Here is an 18,573-nt window from a genome sequence, read left to right on the forward strand (position 1 = left end):
TTTTACTTCTAAAATAAAATTCATTTTAAAACACTTTTATTATTCAAATAGAGAGAACTCTGACTTCAATTTCAGGGTCACGCATCTTTATTTGTATAGTCCACTTCTCCAAACCTAAAAATAAAAAGTTTCATTTAGAATATATATAAAAAATATATTAGTAAACGAAATAACGAAATAAAAAATAAAACTAATATGTAATATAATGAACGAATACAATGACAGAACTTTAAATCACAAGGATGACATGTCTGAATCATTCATCATACATAGGAAAGCCAATTCTAGATCACATAATCAACAAATACAGAAGGGAAGAATTATTCACCCAAACTCATATTTATTATTAGAGTTCATGACATGTCTCAAAGTGAATTCTAGATCACAAGGATGATACTACATGCACACAAATTCTACAGTTGCAGGGATTTTTGGTTTAAGATATTGCTCAGCATGATCTCTAGCCTTGACTTCTTCATCAACTTCTGTATCGGGCCTATCCAATCCACGAGGATATCCCCATCCTCGTACAGGATCAACAACAATTTTCTCCAGTGCAAGAACATTCTTTAATAGGTACATGACATGTTCGACACCAGATGTATGAGCTCGATAGCCAAGTATCTCTACTACCTTGAGGTGATTGTGAGGGCAATCAGGTGCTTTCTCAATCTCTCCAACTTCCAGGCATGAATATAATGGCCTTCCCTCATACTTGTCCAACTGCACGACAACATCCATTAGCATAGTTTATCAATACCACAGAAAATTCAACCTCTATTTTTTATTTGTTTCTTCAAAATCAGGTTGGAAAGATCGGCCAAAATACCAACATTGAACAAGTATTCTACATACCTTCAATACAAGTGTCAGCAAATAAGGAGATGCCTTCAAGAAGCTATTCAAATGATGAAGTGCCCTACGATAATTTGCCACAACATATAATTCCAAATGCTTCAGATTTGCTAATAGAGGCAATGCAGATTTCTCATTGTAGGCCTGAAAGGAAAACAAACAAAGAGTTAGAAATTACATAACCAAAAGAGGATAAAGACTGACACATATGTACATGTACTAACCGCTCCGTGGATATGCAGCTTCAGATTTTCTATGTTAGAAAGACAGCAGTGGGTGAAAATATCCCTTATGAAATCCTTTGGCCAAGCGTTCTTCAAAAAGGTTACCTCAGAAAGCAATGGTACGTTACTGATAACCAGGTTTGTTGAACGAAAACCACGATAACTAAATGAGACAATGTTTACATCTCTGATTTCAATGCTTTCCAGGTTGTCACAATTTCGTATCACCAGATACTTCAATGCGATTGATGGACTAATAACTCTTAAATTAACCAAATCTTTTGAGTAACTCACTGATAATCTCTCGAGTAATGGACAGCTGGAAAGGAAATGCTCGAGAAATTCTCCAGTCACACCAACATGTCGGATTTGAAGAACTTTAAGGGACTTGAAACCAATATTGCCTCCACAAGAGCCAAGATTTGGAATACAGAGCCCCAAAAGTTTGTGTAACTTATAATCTTCATATCCAAATCTCAAAAAAGCTTCAGGATAAAGATCTAATTCAAGCCTTTCAACACTATTTTCCATTGCAAATTGAATCCATCGATTAATGGAACTTGAAAAGCGACCATCTAGACTGAAGCTAACCCTGAATTCTTTAACATGTTTGCCTTTATGCTGTTGCAGCACATGATCCACCCAATTGATGTATTTCCAGTTCTCCTGCTCTATAAACTCCTTTGTTTGGAATCGCCAGTAGCGCCGGAAATTATCACAAATTGAGAAGTCAACAACATGAAACCTAAGAGTAGTAGTGGACAGTCCCACATTATGCCATCGCCTAGAAAGGACACTGGTAGCTACTGCTTCCTTTAGCGGCAAGTGAGACACTAAATAAACAAGAATGTCATCAGGCAATGCACTGATCCTGTCCAAGTTATGGTATCCTTCCCTACTTTTCCTTCTCCTCTTACCTTTGTTCTCAACCTAATAAATACAAACACCAAAATTGTAAGAACAAGAAAAACAAAGCAGTTAGTTGAATTCTCTACTGTTAGATACCTGAAAATATACAGATGAAATTTTCAACTAAAATCAAAGCAGTTGATCATCTGCAAAACTATAATATGCTCAATTAACATGCATGTGATGCAATTTTCAATCATTAAAATGAACACACAGATGTATGCATGCAATTTCGATCTGGGTAGTAAGAATGATGCAGACTTTATGTGGAAACAATCATATGCATTCAATTTGAATCTGGAGGATAACAAAGACTCGTACTTTAAACCAATAACTATTCTGGGAATGTAGAAATTAAAAACTGAAAATAAAAACACAAAATCAATGATGATGTAAAAGGTTCAACCTGGTGTTCCACAGACTGAAAGGTTGGTCCGTTTCTCTTCATTGGGTATGAGTTTTCGACTTTTCGTGTTTCTGATGTGAAGGTAGATGGATCTAGGCAAGAGCATAGACATCTTCGCTGACATAAGGTTGTGTGATTTTCATCTTCTTCTTTTTTTCTTTTTGGGGAAAAAGAAAAAGAAATCAATACCTAGTACAACTAGGATTCAATTTCTTAAATGCAGAGGAAAAACACTACTTCTCTACTTGTGTTCGGTTTGATGTAAACAAAAATGTACAAGTTCCATCAAGGAGAGCTGACAAAAGTGGGGAAAAAAATCCTGAAAAACAAACATGCTGTCTGCACTTAATAGAGTATCATACAATGTAACTTTGAGAGAAAGATAGAAAAAGGATCGATGCAAAGCAATTGACTAACGCTTTGGGTTTGCAGTCATGGAATAAATGAAAGATAACAAGACGTACATGAATGATTTCAGGGTTTAGAAGTTCTAAATGGGAGAATGGAACCAAGTATGGGTCTGGCAATTTCTTTTCTGGTTAAGAGACCAGTTCTTCTTCCAGTTTACCAGTAAACTGCAATACAGAAGACGTGTGTAACAATTTTATTGCTAAAAAGGACGGAGATCGATCATGTGGTGCAAAATTGTAAACAGAAAAAATAAAAGGTGTATAATCTATAAATAACTCATCTTTACATAGAACATGACATGTCTGATTATTCATCATACATACAAAGCCAATTCTAGATCAGAAGGACGACTAAAGGCACACATATTCTATAGTTGCAGGGATTTTTGGTTTAAGGTTTTGGCTAGCATGATATCTAGCCTCGACTTCTTTATTGAGTTCTGTAGCTGGCCTATTCACTCCATTAGGAGGATATCTCCATCTCCGTACAGGATCAATAACAATTTTCTCCAGTGAGGCAACATTCTTTATTAGGTACATGACATGTTCGACACCAGATAAATGAGCTCGAAAGCCAGCTATTTCTACTACCTTGAGGTGATTATGGGGGCAATCAGGTGCTTTCTTAATGTCCCCAATTTCTGGGCATGATGGACCCCCTTGTAGCAGCTGCAACTGCACAAGAACATACATAAGTTCTATTAGCATAGTTTATCAATACCACAGAAAATATAACTTCTATTTTCTTCAAATCAGCTGGGAAAGAGCAGAAAATTACAACTACCAAGTTTTACTGCATAATCTACCAAGTGTTCCACATACCTTCAATACAAGTCTCAGCAAGTATGGAGATGACTTAAGGAAGGTATATAAATGATGAAGTGCCCTATTATAATTTGCTACAACTTGTAATTCCAAGTGCTTCAGACTTGCTAATAGAGGTAACGCAGGATACTCGTCGTAGGACTGAAAGCCAAACAAACAAAGAGTGAGAAACTAGTGACAAAAAGAAGATAAAAGAAAACTGACAGATAATAACAACAAATACTAACCGCTCCATGGATATGCAGCTTCAGAATCTCTATGTTACAAAGACAGCATTGGGTGAAAAAGTCCCTTATGAATTCCTTTTTCCAAGTCTCCTTGGAAACGCTTACCTCAGTAAGCAATGGTACATTACTGATAACCAGGTTTGTCGAACGGTATCCATAATATATAAATGAGACGATGTTTACGTCTCTGATTTCAATGCTTTTCAGATTATCACAATCTTTTATCACCAAATACTTCAATGCAATTGATGGACCAATAACTCTTAAATTGACTAAATCTTGGGTGTAACTCACTGATAATCTCTCGAGTAATGGACAGCTGGAAAGGAAATACTCGAGGACTTCTCCAGTCACACCAACATGTCGGATTTGAAGAACTTTAAGGGACTTAAAACCAATATTGTACCCACAAGAGCCCAGACTTGGAATACAAATCCCCAACAGTTTGTGAGGAAACTTATAATCTTCAAATCCAAATCTCAGAAAAGCTTCTGGATAAAAATCCAATTCAAGCATTTCAACTCTATTTTCCATTGCAAATTGAATCCATCGATTAATGGAACTTGAAAAGCGACCATCTAGACAGAAGCTAACCCTGAATTCTTCTACATGTTTGCCTCTATGCTGTTGCAGCACATGATTCACCCAATTGATGTACTTCCAGCTCTCCTGCTCTATAAATTCTTCTGGTCGGTCTGGCCAGTAGCGCCGGAAATTATTATAAACTGAGAAGTCAACAGCATCAAACCTAAGGGTCTTAGTAGACAGTCCCACATTCTGCCATCGCCTAGAAAGGACACTGGTAGCTACTGCTTCCTTTAGCGGCAAGCGAGACACTAAATAAACAAGAATGTCATCAGGCAATGCACTGATCCTGTCCAACTTGTTGTATTCATCCCAACATTTCCTTCTCCTCCTCTTACCATTGTTCTCAACCTAATAAACACAAACACCAAAATGTAAATATGTGGGGAATTGAAAAGTAGCAAGTTCCCAGTCAATTACTTCTTATCAGACTATTGAATTCTCTACTGTTGGATACCTGAAAATTATACAGATATGAAATCTTCAACTAAAATCAAAGTAGTTTCTTATCTGCAAAACTATATTATGCTCAATTAACATACAGTGGATGCAATATTTCAATCATTCAAATGAAACAGAGATGTATGCAAGTAATTTCGATCTGGGTAGTAAGAAAGATGCAAACTTTATCCTAATGCATTCAATTTCAATCTGGAGAATGACAAAGACGCATACTTTAAACCATTAACGTTTCCGGAAACTATGAAATAGATACCGGAAATGTAAACATAGAAAAAAAACTGAGAAATGTAAACATTATTCAAAATCCAAATCAGCGGTGATGTAAAAGGAATTAGATACCTGAAAGGTTGGTCTTTTTCTCTTCATTGGGTTTGGGTGGATCGACCAAGAGAAGAGCAGAGATATCTCCGCTGCTAGTTTTGAGTGAAATGAAGAGGTTGATGATGTTGTTTTGTTTGTTTTGTCTTCTCCTTTTCATGTTGTGCGACTATTTATAGCCAAATTTATTGTATTATCTAAAAGTAGAATTATATAATCAAATCAAAAGAATTCAGTTCCGAGTTGTAATAGGATTTAAATGCTTTCCTGCTTCCACTACAATAATAATCTAAAATTATATATTTTTGTTTTGGATTCATAGACTTGCATGTAAATTTTCTTTTGAAAAACAAAGAACAATCATGCTCCCGAATTTTTTTAGAAGAAATATATGGATTGGAACAAGATCCTAATCGATCGATGAATTTTATCCGATATATACACCAAAACATTGTGACATTGTACCTTTCAAAAAAACAGAAAACATTGTGAGATTGTACTCGTAGATATCTAGGACTCATTCCTAGTGTAATAGGAAAAACTAGTTAGGTTGAAATGATACATATCCAAATCTAAGAATGCTAAGTTTCAGGGACTCCTAGTTTAATCTAGAAAACTATGCATTGCCAAAAAAAAAATCTAGAAAACTTGGACTTGTAATCATCTAATGCTGACAGCCACGGCCACTTTGACGGCAACATCGTCGTACCACTGAAGAAAAAAGCATCGAGTATCAAAATTGAACTAATTCCGTTCACCAGTAATCTCCAATGGAACTCGGATCTTTACATGTTTTCTGAAGGTTTTTCTGAGTTTTGGGATGGACAAGGTTGTAGGGTACGAGTTTAATTAACTTATTCAAACTATGAAATAGAGTAGAAGATTCTGAACCCTTAATCCAGATGCTCGCTATGGTTTCAGTGATAAGCATCTTGGGTTGGACTCATGCCTAAATCCATGTATCCAACGATTTCTCTGACCAAGGACTCCAAATTCAAATCTAGAAAACAGAAGAAAAACACAAGGACATTTCCTGAAACACCACATTTAAAAACATCAGGGGCATATAATGAACAAAAACAGAAGGGCAGTCCCCTTCCTGAAACAAGACAACAAGTCACTTCATGCCTCTGTACAGGCTGCAAGTTAAAAGGCAATGGATTGCAACTCCATGTCTCCATCCATGACAAAAGGAGAGCCTCAAAGTACCACAAAAATCATGTCATTACTCTAGCTATTCTCATACTACTGGTCAAGCATATACAAAAGCCAGTGTCCCATCCAACCATGTAAAGGTCATCATTGTTTAGCTTGATTAGACGAAAGTTCCTCATCATCCTCTTATGTGCACAACCTGCTCCTCTGCTATCTGGCACTCCAACGACCTTGTCTCATCCAATACCACACCCTCACATATGGCACTGAAGTCCTCAAGCCCAGATAGGTAGCTCCCTAGTACGGATTTTCGGACCATCTTCTTTAACTGACCTACAGTGCTGCTTGGGCTCACAGTGATAACATCTGATGCTTCAAGAGATGCTCCCTCCAATGAAAGAAAGACCTTGACTTTCCACACCCGCTCTGAGCATAGCAGGATAACATCTCCATCCTTGATTCCATTCTCATACAAGGTTAGATTTTCATCTAACTTTGTATGAGAAAGGGTGAAAAATGTGAACATAGGAGGCAGAAGCACTGATTCCTTTTCAATAACATTCCTCAAATCATATATAGAGTCAAATGCATCCAAACAAACATCAGCGCCTGCAACCCAGTTGGTTCTAGTTGAAATAGCATCATCAGATTTCTTCACTTCAACCGAAAAGTTTCCAAACAGAACCCTGATTTTGATTTTCGGGGCAACAATCTTCTTATACAAGTCTTCCTTTTCATATTCCACTTTTCCAATCATGTTAGCTGCATCAAACCTGAAAATAAAGCATTCAAGTCAGAATATAAATAGAAAAAAGTGCAGTACATTGCTTATTGAATTACTCTCACTGAAATATATGTTAAAAGACAAAAGGTAGCAAACATCTAAAAGAATAAGGGAGTGTTTAAATTTATGATTTATTGAAGAGAACTTTTACGACTACATTGTTCTTCCTGATTAAGATCAACAGTGTGAAAAATTCCTATATATAAGAGAAAACAAAAATAATAATGAAACTACCCTTTAGAAGAAGAAGAAAAATGCAGAGAATTTTTACGACTACATTGTTCTTCTTGATTAAGATCAACAGTGCGAAAATTCCTATATATAAGAGAACAAAAATAATAATGAAGCTACCCTTTCACATATATCTGTATATTCTTAATAGGGAGCATTATATCCATAGAACAAACCCACAATATATCACTGAATCGCTGGACAAGCAGCAGCTGTTTCTAGGATTGATAAAAAAAATTAAAGCTCCAATTGTACTAGAATAAAGAAACAAAAGTAATGAAGTACCATGTAATATTCTCCGGGAACACATCTTCTGGGATCCTATTTAAGTTTGTAGTGCTGGAAAGCAATTCAGAGCTAGCAATTGAACCAAAATAAATGTATTAATCATTAATAATTAGTGGCCAGAAGACATAGATTCATAGAATATTACAAATAATTGTAGACTTAAGGAAACAAGAGCTGCTTCTTTACATAAACCAACAACAAAGATGCAAAAGATCGCTCATATTTTAACAAGAGCTGCTTCTTTCTTTATACGAAAGTTAAATTACATGTCTAGTTCAAATAAATGTATTAATCATTGATAAATAGTGGCTATAAGACATAGATTCATAGAATATTACAAATAATTGTAGACTTAAAGACACAAGAGCTGCTTCTTTACATAAACCAACAACAAAGATGTAAAAGATCGCTCAAATTTTAACAAGAGCTGCTTCCTTCTTATACAAAAGTTAAATTACATGTCTAGTTCAAAAGAGATTTCATAAAACAAGGAATAATGTCCTATCATTCCACTGTGTAGCATTTTCTCCAACCTGAAAGGCAAGCAGAATATTCAACCATTAACACGACGAGCAGGCCATAACTGAGCAATTCATAACCAGCTGCTGCTCAATAAGGTTTCAGATATGGCCAAACAATGTAATGTCATATCTAATATTTCTACACATCTAACCAACCAGGGTGACTAAAAAACCCAATCAAGGCTTCATTGCACGCCAGCAAACAATATGTAGAAGAAATACCATCACTGAATGTATTTGTTAAAATACCAAAAGTAGCATTCCTCTAAAAGAAGATCATGGAAACCCACAACATAACAGTGAATCAATAGACACGCAGTCAGCAGTTTCTATGACCGATACAAGATAAAGCACCAATTGAAGTAGAATAACGAAACAGAAGGCGATGAATTACCATTTTATACCATCAGATGACACATTCTCTGAAAGCTTCGCCACAGGCATTTGAGTCCTAAAACCACAGAAAACATTTAATCAAATATATAATACAAATAACCCTGAACCTCAACAAGAACGTTCAAATGCCAGAACCGAAACATCATAACATCCGGGTAATATTCGATGTGGCTTCTAAAGTAAACTTGACAGATAAGGAAGCTATTATCACAACATCACACCATTAAGTTGAACAAAGCACTTAATTACCAACTGTACTTTTAGCATTATAGGTCTTTATACATCTAACTTGACCTTCAATCTGACAAGCTAAATATGCAGAAACTCCGCACCACACATAAATCAAAGGCAACAGTCATGTGTTCATTTATCATTCTAGCCAGAGTTAGCAATCTTAAAAGTCAAGTTCAAAGATAAACTACCTCACCGCCGGAGCAGCAGGCTCATCCGGGACGGCGACAAATCCATCATCCTCATTGTTCCTGAGAAAAAAGTGATGATTCAAACATCATAATCAAGAAGATCTAAAAACCACAATTAATCAAGAAGATTACACAAGGATCGAGAAAACTCACAGATCGTCCAACGACAAAAGAAGACGTGCGCTCCTGTCGGTGACGGAGATCGTGGACCCGCTGACCAGCCCAATCTCGGAGAGGGGATGGGACTTCCGGTGAACAAAAGCCAGGGAGAAATGGGAGTCGAGGCCGAGCTGCTTCTCCAAGGCGGTCATCAAGTCTCCCACGGTGACAACCGCAGGCGAGATCGGAAAAGAGTGAGGTTGTTCTTCACCGGCGAAGTGACGAACTATCTCCACCTCCATTTCTCTCTCTCTCTGGTTCTTCGTTCGTGTTTGTTTTTGGGGGAAATTGGAAACCTCTTAAACCCTATACTTATAAACCCCTCTCTGCATGGTTGAGACTTATTATTATTATTATTATTATTATTATTATTATTATTATTATTATTATTATTATTATTATTAAATGAGAATATAATTTTTTCGAAAATTAATTTTAGAAATTGAAATTGAGAAAAAGTGAAAAACATTAAATTGATGTTGAAAATACTTTTAATTTTACTTTCTGTATTTTAAGAAATATCATAACAAATACGTTTTCAGCTTATTTCCATTTTCGAAAATGAAAATATGGGTATGAAAACATTACTGAATATCACTTACATAATTTTCGATCTTCCGACCTTGATTCAATTCATTGGTTAATTAGCTAAATAGATGAAAATCAAAGAAAATATGAGACATTTGGGCTTTTCAAAGCAACTGCGCCTTTCAGAGTACCACCCATAATATCGCTTAAAGATTTCGAAAATTTGTGGGTCTTCCAACCTTGAATCAATTCATTGGTTGATTAGCTAAATAGATGAAAATCAAAGAAAATAGGAGACCTATGAGCTTTTCGAAGCAACTACACCCTTTAGAGTACCACCCGTAGTCATTAAGATTCAAGACAACTTATCATAAGCGCTCTTTCTAGACATGGTTAGTGGAACTATCTTCTAAAAAAGAAAAAATCGAAAAGAAATAGTTGATCACCAGTCTACTGCGGAAAACTTGGTCAACAAAAAATCAATTATGAAATATTCCTAGTTGAAATAGGAAAATATTGAGTCAACACTTATTTTGAATCCTCCAGCTGTATTGCTAAATTGAAACTTTCGAGGTAAATTTGAGCTCCAACAGATTCGCTAAAGACGCTAAATTTGATATTTGCTAAGATAGAATTGCAAAATTTGTCAATAGAGTCAAGCATGGCCGAATATTATTTAGCTAGCTATTTCACTTCACACGTGTCACTCTACAATTTTCTAAAATATAATATTTAGCAATTATTATTGGATCAACACTGGTAAATCGAAAAAAAAACACACAGTTAAATCGATTACTAAAACCTAAAATTTAGCTACATGTAGTGATTTAGTAGATGCTACCAATTGTTTAGATAACTGAGGAGCAGCGACAATTCATATGGGTATACACTAAGATTTTTGGCGAGTACAAATAGCTGGAGATTGGTTCCTACTGCTACACGGAAACCAAAACTCCACAGAAGAGCCTTTTCTTCACCCCCTAGTTCTCCCGCCCCCCTTTTTCCTAGTATAAATGAATGGGCAGGTTGAGTGAGATGTACATGCAACCTGAAATCAGGGAAGCAGTATTTACACAAGTCCAAACCTGGCAGATTCAGCAAGTTTGGTGTCTAATCCTAAATTAAACCAAGCCATAGCTCATAGTCATGTTGGCCGACGAGTTTGAATCTCTTCAAGAAGAAGTCGTGTCACCAGGCCTCGCCCAACAGTTTGCTGATTGTCACTTACAATGCTGTACAATGAGTTTAATTCGTCTAGGTTAGCCTTCTTGAACAGGCCTCCAAGTATTGTATCAACCCCACTAGACAAGAGATTGATGCCGGCAGCCTCTTGATCATTCCTATTAAAGTTTTCTCTAGTTTCTTCAGACTGATTTTTTTGTGGAATCTGCACTTGAGGCCGGGAGTAGGGACGAGAGTCCCAGTACTCGGAACAAACGCGATTCCTATCCATTGCCTCTATAGCCTGTACGAATAAGAGAAGAAATGAACATTGAAGATTAGTCATGAATGTTTATTAACTAGTATTGAACGGAGTATACCATTAATAATGCCAAGCATTAAAGCTTCTAATATTAACATCCCCAAATGAATGTTGGGTTATGCAAGAAAAATGAAATGAGTATGTAAATGAAAGCAAGTGCAAGGTACAGATGCAAACGAAGTCATATTCCACAGGAGTCACATCATTGCGAAGGGGTTTTCCAGCATAATAATATCAAGTTTCTCTGGTGAAATTACCTGTACAATAACTGGTGACGTAAACCCAAACATTTCAAAGCCATCAAGACTCCCAGGTGGCTGCAAAGGAGGAAGGTTCGGTTTTCCCAACTTATGGTGCCTTGTGATTTCTTGGTTGACCCTGTCTCTCACCATTTCCCAGCATCTGCCAACTGTATTATGGATGAAAACCTCACCTGGACACTGCTCCAAAGAAACCTACAGGAACAGGAAATAATCACGGATATAAACTTTTTGAAAACCTAAATCAGAATTCAATTCCACTTTGAACAGCAAAAGCTACACGTATAATAATGATCTCACTATTTCTGGCCAAAATTAGATTCCAACGAATTTTATTACGACAACAGTATCCATGGAGCGCAATATAGTTCTTCCTTGTATCATCATACTCCATATATGAGACGACAGTTATTCAGTGTAAAACTGTTACAGATCCCATATAGAGGTACTCAACTTTTCAAATTCCCAAGTATAATTTCAGAACTATTTCTTTCATGTCTTTCTATTAATTCCTCTAGCATGCCCAGTTCCAACTGTGTAAGATGTAATTTCAAAATTACAACATCATTTAGCAAGAACAAAAGTAAGTTTTGAGATAAAGAGGATCTGCATACCATGAACAGAGGTCCAGCCTGTCTTGCATCAAGTACTTCTGAAACATAATAACACCAAACAGTAGGATCAAGAACACTAATGTACTTAACCCGGCTCCGAAATCCTGCACCAAACAGAATAAACTAAAATCAGAATGTGGAGACAAGGAAACATATGTATAGTGTCATAACTAGAGATCTAATTAATACCTTTCGGGAAAATGGCTTGGCTGTTACACCATGACTTTCCAGAGAGCACAACTCCAAATTCTAGAGGCTCAACAATGCACGTGATCCTTCGCACTACCTTTGCTATACGGGGACCTTTCTGGCGATAATATCTGTCCAAATTGTTTAGGCCCGATGATGGGTTTCCATTTGCAGTTCTCACATTATCCACTATATTTGCATCGACATTTCTTCCTTTGTTTTCATGTCTGTCCTCATTCTCAGGTTTTATACTGGGACACGGTTGTGTATCTTTTGGTTCACTCCTAGAAATAGAAACCTTGGCTTCACCAACATGGCAAATGTCTGGTACATGTTCTGCCCCAACAGAATCACATGTGGAAGGAAGATTTGGTGAATTGGATCGTGATTGACCATCATTCTCCTGTTCATCTTTTACATTCAGAATATCAGATTTTTCATCCTCACTACCCAACGGATTTGCAACTTGTTCAACCATCAGAGCTGCATCTGTTACGGGCATAGTTAAGACTGCATCTGTCTCAACATCATAAGAGCTCACTTTTGCATCAGAAGCCACCAATCCATTAGAAAGTTCTAACTGGTCACCAGAAGATATCGCAGTAATACTGTCTGATTGTTGCTTCTTAGGTTCAACACTTTCATCATCCTTCTTTGGTTCATCACTTTCATCATCACTAAGAAGTATGATATCCTCAATTGCAGTCATCTTCATCCCAGAATCCTTTTCAGCCAAGTTCAAAGCATAGGATGTGTCTTCTCGTGACAACTGGCAAACCTGCAGAGAGTTCGCAGTGCTAAGAAATGATTCTTCTCTCCCAGTCGACCTTCCAGGATCATCTTTAAAGATTTCTTTCCCTAGTGGATCTTTAAAGCAATTCGGCTGTGAGCTCACACCTTCAAGTATAGTGTTATTGGAGACGTATGATAATTTACCAACTTTCATGCTGTCTTTGCCAATATAAGAACTTAAGGCCAACCCAAGATCTAATCTAGCCCATCTGTACACTGCACTCAACTTGCCTTCCAATGCTTCAAGAAGGATATTTAATTCATCGATGTCATAACGAAAGAGGAAAAACTTAGAGCTCCAAGCACACGAACAGAATTGCTTTGCATGATTCAAGCATGCATATCTATCTGGCGAGCATTGATGACAGCCAACTGCTGACAGATGCAAATCAAAAAAGCATATACTGCATTCCCTCTCACTTGTGGCATCAAAATTGCTCTCCATCTTCAATGCCTGGGAAGAATTGCAAAGAAATTCCCTCTTCACACGCTCCATTTCAACACGTGCCTAGACAAGACAATTATGGTTTAAGGAAACATCTTTAATCGTATATCACCACAGTCACACAGACACACACATATGAATGTTTGAGACTAACAAGCCACACCCAAATGAACTCTGTCCAAATTAGTAACACAAATTTGTTAAGCAGGAGCTTTAATCCTTCCCGTCCACACTCACCCAACCAACAACTGCCGGCATGATTTGGTTTTGCAACTAAAAATAAATCTGAATTTCAATTTCTACATCCAACTTTTACGCTCAAACAGTTGGGAGTTTCATCATCTTTAGCACTAAACATTTAGTTAATTATACTCAAGTGTGATACTATAACAAATTAATGATTTGAAAGCAGAGTTAATGATTTGAAAGCAGAGCTAATGATTTGAAAGCAGAGCTTACCTTAAGAACTTTGGCTAAGATCCCATCCTTTCCACAGAAATTTTTCCATTTTAAGTTATCGAAAGTGTTCTTCTTCAGTAAATTGAGTTCCCAATGTGCTCTTACCGCCTCCCTTGCAGCACCAAGCAACAGTTTATCGTGGGAAATGGATGTCTTTCGTCCCTGCTCTTGGTATAGCTCTATGGCAACCTGTCCGTGAGGCAACCAATCAACAGGCGCTACATTAACCGCCTCTGCACAATTGAAACCACAGTTGAACCCAGAGTGGTACGCTCGTGGAAAGGTCAGGACAAACTCTCCAGGATTCTGACAACATCTATACACTGGTACCCCGTCAGATTTCAGTATGGAGGGGGAGAGCTGTGTGACCTAAATGAATAAACAAAGAAAAAACATTATGACATTTAATGATAAGAAGAAAAAATGGTCACTATGAGGACTACGATGTAAAGGGAGGTGAGAAAGGCTAGATACATAGAAAAACAAAAATAAAAAATCAAGAATATGTTTGGCTTCAGATTTTGGCAGGATACACATGTTTTACACCAAACTACATAGTAGCGTAAACTCACCAGCTTATGAAGCAAGTCAGGTTGTTCTTCAAATAGGTCAGGGAGGTTCTTTCTCATAATCTCTTCAAATTTACAGGCATCGCTACCAGGTATACCATACCACAACTTCGGAGCACCCCAATGCATGTAATTTAATGAGTACAAGTGGTGATCTTCAACATGCTGTCCCCAGAACAAAACAGAAAAGGAAAGAGTCAGCAACCAATGACATCTATAGAGGAGCTGTAATGAATGAAAGCATTAGTAAGAACCGACAATTTCTGACCACTTGGAAACAATAATAAGAACCAATACTTCCAACACCTCAAGGCCCACTGTCCATCAGCTACCACAAGTCTTAATATATTCAATTAACAAAATGAACAATGACATAAAAGCAGAATACTGAAACAGAAGCTACTTTCTGAATCTTCAACTGCAAGACATAATTTTCTAACTTTGAAATTGAGATTCTCGAGATCGGTATTTGACACATCACATATGCATGCAAACTGCTATCAAGAAAAAGAAAGCGAAGAAATTATCTTACCCAGCAAAAGGAAGAAAAACACATCCCTATATATAACCATGGCACCAGAACACCAGATATATCACTGCTTTCGTAAGAAAGGACAGATCCAGGCAATCTAGGAAAGTTGTTCAAGTTCCAGCCAGAAGTTATATACTGCTCCTCTGAAGTAAAACCGTCCGGACCGGACATCGTGGGGAAACCACTTCCGAAAACTCCTGTTTCCAGATCAGCCCCATATAGAACCTAGAAAAGATTATGAGCACATGGGTTAGAGTTATTTATCTTCAGTTGGCGAATGTCCTACTAATTTTTTAACGTTTTCTGTTTAGGAGAAACATCTTCAAGGAAGTATGCAAGTACAATGTGCTTTAACACCAAAAGATCATTTGTACTAGCGCAAAGCAAAACTGCACATGAAAAACGAGCTAGCTAGAGAGGGGGGAGGGTATGAGATAGAGAATACATCAATTTGAGCAGCTAAAGCTGGAATTTATATCAATATCTCAGGACATACCTCAATTTCTTCTGTGGGTTTCTCCACCATCCGCCAATATTCACCCTCAATATTTTCCACAGAAGGCTCCCAGCGCTCTTTGACTTCACTCAAGTGACCTCCTATACCAGTAACATGTTCATTCTTGCTAAAGTATTGGTTCTTGAAGTCATCAGCATATTTTTCAAATGCTCCTAAAGTAAACTCTGGACCAGGTTCAAACCCAAACCTTTCTGCCTCACAATTTCCATCATCCCCAAATCCTCTACCACCACCAGGACAATCAGCCCCCATTCGTGTGCATCTTCTCCTTTTCTTCTTCATATGATTCTGACTTTTAGGAATCTTTCTCATTGAATTTCGATTTTGAAGTTTGTCAACTCTTTGAACGCGAGTAGCAAACTTAGAAGTCTCCCAAACATTCTTTTCCTTAAGAGGACAGGGAGGTCTCCATGAAGAGGGAGGAACGATGCGACAAATACCATATGGTTCAGCTTTGGGGCGTATGCTTGCTATGTATTTCAAAGTATCTTTGAACTCCTGAAATTTCCAAATATGAAGAGCCTCATGAACAGCCCTAAGTAATTAACTCTACATTGTAAGAAAAAGGAATATGGACAGGTAAATAACTAAAATAAGTAAGATCAGTATGAACACCTCTTCAGTTGGTCTGAATACTGGAGCATCCTGGATGTCAGGCCTTTGACCATCATCTGGATGCCATCGTGCAGATACCTGTTCCAAGATTTCAAAAATTAGTTTTATGACATTGGCGACAAGACAGTTTTTCAACTCAAGAGAGTAACAGAGGGGAAGTGGGCACTATATAAGGTGCACAGCAACCATGCAACATGATCAAACTTAAGATTACAAAGCAAGAATGTTGATAAATTACCTTTTGGCAGGTATTACACTCGGGACATCCGCGTATAACCCCCTTAGGAAGAAGTGACCTTAGTAGAAGACTCTGCAATAACAGGTGGTATGTGAAACACTACGAAGAAGTATATAATTTTACTGGAGAAATGTGTACTGCATAGTAAAAAGCAATGAAGAGAGTAGGACTGCAACACTAACTTGATCAAGGCTCTCATAATCAGACTCATCCTCAGCATAGTTATTATACCGTCTATTGTTCACCAATGGTCTCCGCTGTTGAGACCTCTTTGCACCTTCAGCAACATCACTAAGACTTTCCATCTGAACAGACTGTGATTCAGAAGTACTAGTAGTGGCACAGCAACTGATTAGGTTTTCGCTATCTTGTATCTCACTTTCATTCACCCTTTTTAAGCTGAAAGATGTGAATGACTCAAATCCAGGTGGAACAGATGGAAACTCATCATTGTCTTCCTTCATGCAAACTCTCATGAGTTCTGTCCCCATAGTATCTCCAGCTACCAATAATGGATAGAAGCTTTCCGAAATGTTTCGTATATATGGAGATAATCAATGTAAGGATCAAAGGAAGCAGGCTTTAATCCCTTATCTTCAGGCTTATAAACTTCAATGTTACGAAAGTAAAGGATCCACAACAAGTGGCTCAAGTCCAACAATCTTCTGAAGAACCTTACACCTAGAATCTCAACTCAGAGACGCTATTACAAAGCTCCAGTTAAATAGGGTTCTGCAAAACACTAAATAAATATAAACTTCTTATACCAAGTAAAGTAAAATGATTAAGACCACATACACATCTTCTACTTCACTCTAACATAACCACGATATGAACACACATTTGTTAGATTAAGCATGATCTTCAATAGCATTAACATAGCTTCGGCTAGACCAAAGTTTACTAAATCATTACAAAAAACCAGCTGAATATATACTCAATCAAATTATTTACACGAACCCAGATCGTAATTTAGCACATTTATTGATCCAGCAGCTAGGATCAAGCTTTATCAAGCACATTGCATTTATTTATATAATCTAACAATTCTCATTCAACTAATCATATCTATGATCCTAATTCCACAAGATCTCATATCCAAATTCACTAATTCCAGGACCACAAATATAGCATTACATGATCAAATTACATAATAACAAGCTCAAAAATTAGATTCCACAAAATTAAATAACATGAGATCAATCAAAACCCAAACTTTAGAGCTTACATGTCGTTGAATTAACACTTTGAAATTCACAGCCAGCTCGAACTCCACTCACTACGCCCAGAAACCCAAAATCAAATCAACAACAGGAAATTAAAAATCAAAATTGATCGGAAGAAAACTAAAACCCAGGCTCCCAAAATCCCTACAAGGCTAAATTGGTAAATCTGATTAGAGATCCAAAAACCCTAACCCTAGCTGTTTGTAATAACCCAGAAGACCACACCAGGGCAAAAGAAAAAAAAAAGCACTGAAGAGAACCAAAAAAGTGAAGCTCTGTGTCTTTTTCTTTTTTTCTTGTTATACCCCCACAGAAATTTGAAAATGACAAACAAGACCCAGACTTTCAAAGGCGTCTAGACAACGATCTGGGCATTTCAATATGACAGAAATTCAATACTGGCAAGGGCAAATAGGGAATAATAATTTAAAAAAAAAAACTGAACCCAGAAAACTGGGGGTGGATATGAAATTCCCAGAAAGAGAGCAAAATAGGAAAACCCTAACCCTAATTTGAGCTGCTCTTCTCTCCAAGAGAATTGATAGGGTTGGGTGCTTCCCCCAGTTTATATGTTAAAAAACATTAAATTGGGTTTTACCTTTTTTTTTATTACAAGGCTGCCTAAGCCATAATTGATAGTCTTGTTTCCTCTTATGGGGCTACAAAGCTGTGCTGGTTCTGTAAATTTTGGGTTCAATAGTGGAATTGAATTTTTCAGATGTTGGGTGATGGAAATTGGGAGATATATAGGTTGGGGAATTGGGGAGTTTTTATTTAATTTTGTAAAGAATTAAGGGACGAGAAATTGACGAGATCTTGGGGATGGGGGAGATGACTCAAATGAGGGGTTGGTCTTTGGTCTTTGGGTGAGTTTGGTTTGCGTGTGGGTAATGACTAATGAGGACAACTATAATACTATGGGCAATGTA

The 18,573-nt window shown here is 37.2% G+C and overlaps 4 protein-coding genes across 7 annotated transcripts; all 4 read right to left on the reverse strand.

Annotated features, from left to right (window-relative positions):
- Positions 1-305: 305 nt before the first annotated feature.
- On the reverse strand, positions 306-2,489 carry LOC126800216 (putative F-box/FBD/LRR-repeat protein At5g22670). Its single transcript, XM_050527531.1, has 4 exons — positions 2,395-2,489; positions 1,080-2,009; positions 856-999; positions 306-723 (listed from the first exon to the last, which is right to left on the reverse strand). The coding sequence occupies exons 1-4, from the start codon at positions 2,434-2,436 to the stop codon at positions 397-399; spliced, it is 1,443 nt and encodes a 480-aa protein (XP_050383488.1). The 5' UTR covers positions 2,437-2,489; the 3' UTR covers positions 306-396.
- A 564-nt stretch (positions 2,490-3,053) lies between these two features.
- On the reverse strand, positions 3,054-5,351 carry LOC126799645 (F-box/FBD/LRR-repeat protein At5g22700-like). The gene is made up of 4 exons (XM_050526886.1): positions 5,243-5,351; positions 3,857-4,792; positions 3,627-3,770; positions 3,054-3,479 (listed from the first exon to the last, which is right to left on the reverse strand). The coding sequence occupies exons 1-4, from the start codon at positions 5,267-5,269 to the stop codon at positions 3,156-3,158; spliced, it is 1,431 nt and encodes a 476-aa protein (XP_050382843.1). The 5' UTR covers positions 5,270-5,351; the 3' UTR covers positions 3,054-3,155.
- A 535-nt stretch (positions 5,352-5,886) lies between these two features.
- Positions 5,887-9,442, reverse strand: LOC126799417 (uncharacterized). The gene is made up of 5 exons (XM_050526621.1): positions 9,172-9,442; positions 9,019-9,078; positions 8,595-8,651; positions 7,677-7,748; positions 5,887-7,149 (listed from the first exon to the last, which is right to left on the reverse strand). Exons 1-5 carry the CDS (start codon positions 9,417-9,419, stop codon positions 6,555-6,557), a joined length of 1,032 nt encoding a protein of 343 aa, XP_050382578.1. The 5' UTR covers positions 9,420-9,442; the 3' UTR covers positions 5,887-6,554.
- A 1,089-nt stretch (positions 9,443-10,531) lies between these two features.
- On the reverse strand, positions 10,532-18,465 carry LOC126798227 (putative lysine-specific demethylase JMJ16). 4 transcript variants are annotated; one of them, XM_050525121.1, is made up of 13 exons: positions 18,243-18,465; positions 17,647-17,697; positions 16,601-17,150; positions 16,419-16,490; positions 16,181-16,258; positions 15,545-16,063; positions 15,049-15,273; positions 14,520-14,681; positions 13,948-14,316; positions 12,252-13,551; positions 12,063-12,166; positions 11,446-11,643; positions 10,532-11,170 (listed from the first exon to the last, which is right to left on the reverse strand). In XM_050525121.1, exons 3-13 carry the CDS (start codon positions 16,907-16,909, stop codon positions 10,850-10,852), a joined length of 3,657 nt encoding a protein of 1,218 aa, XP_050381078.1. In that variant the 5' UTR covers positions 16,910-17,150; positions 17,647-17,697; positions 18,243-18,465; the 3' UTR covers positions 10,532-10,849. The 4 variants fall into 4 exon arrangements, with proteins under 4 accessions (XP_050381078.1, XP_050381080.1, XP_050381079.1 ...); XM_050525123.1 differs by having other exon boundaries at positions 16,601-17,160; XM_050525122.1 differs by lacking the exon at positions 17,647-17,697.
- Between the last annotated feature and the right edge of the window lie 108 nt (positions 18,466-18,573).

Source organism: Argentina anserina, chromosome 6 (genome assembly GCF_933775445.1).
Source record: "Argentina anserina chromosome 6, drPotAnse1.1, whole genome shotgun sequence".
Taxonomy (NCBI): domain Eukaryota; kingdom Viridiplantae; phylum Streptophyta; class Magnoliopsida; order Rosales; family Rosaceae; genus Argentina; species Argentina anserina.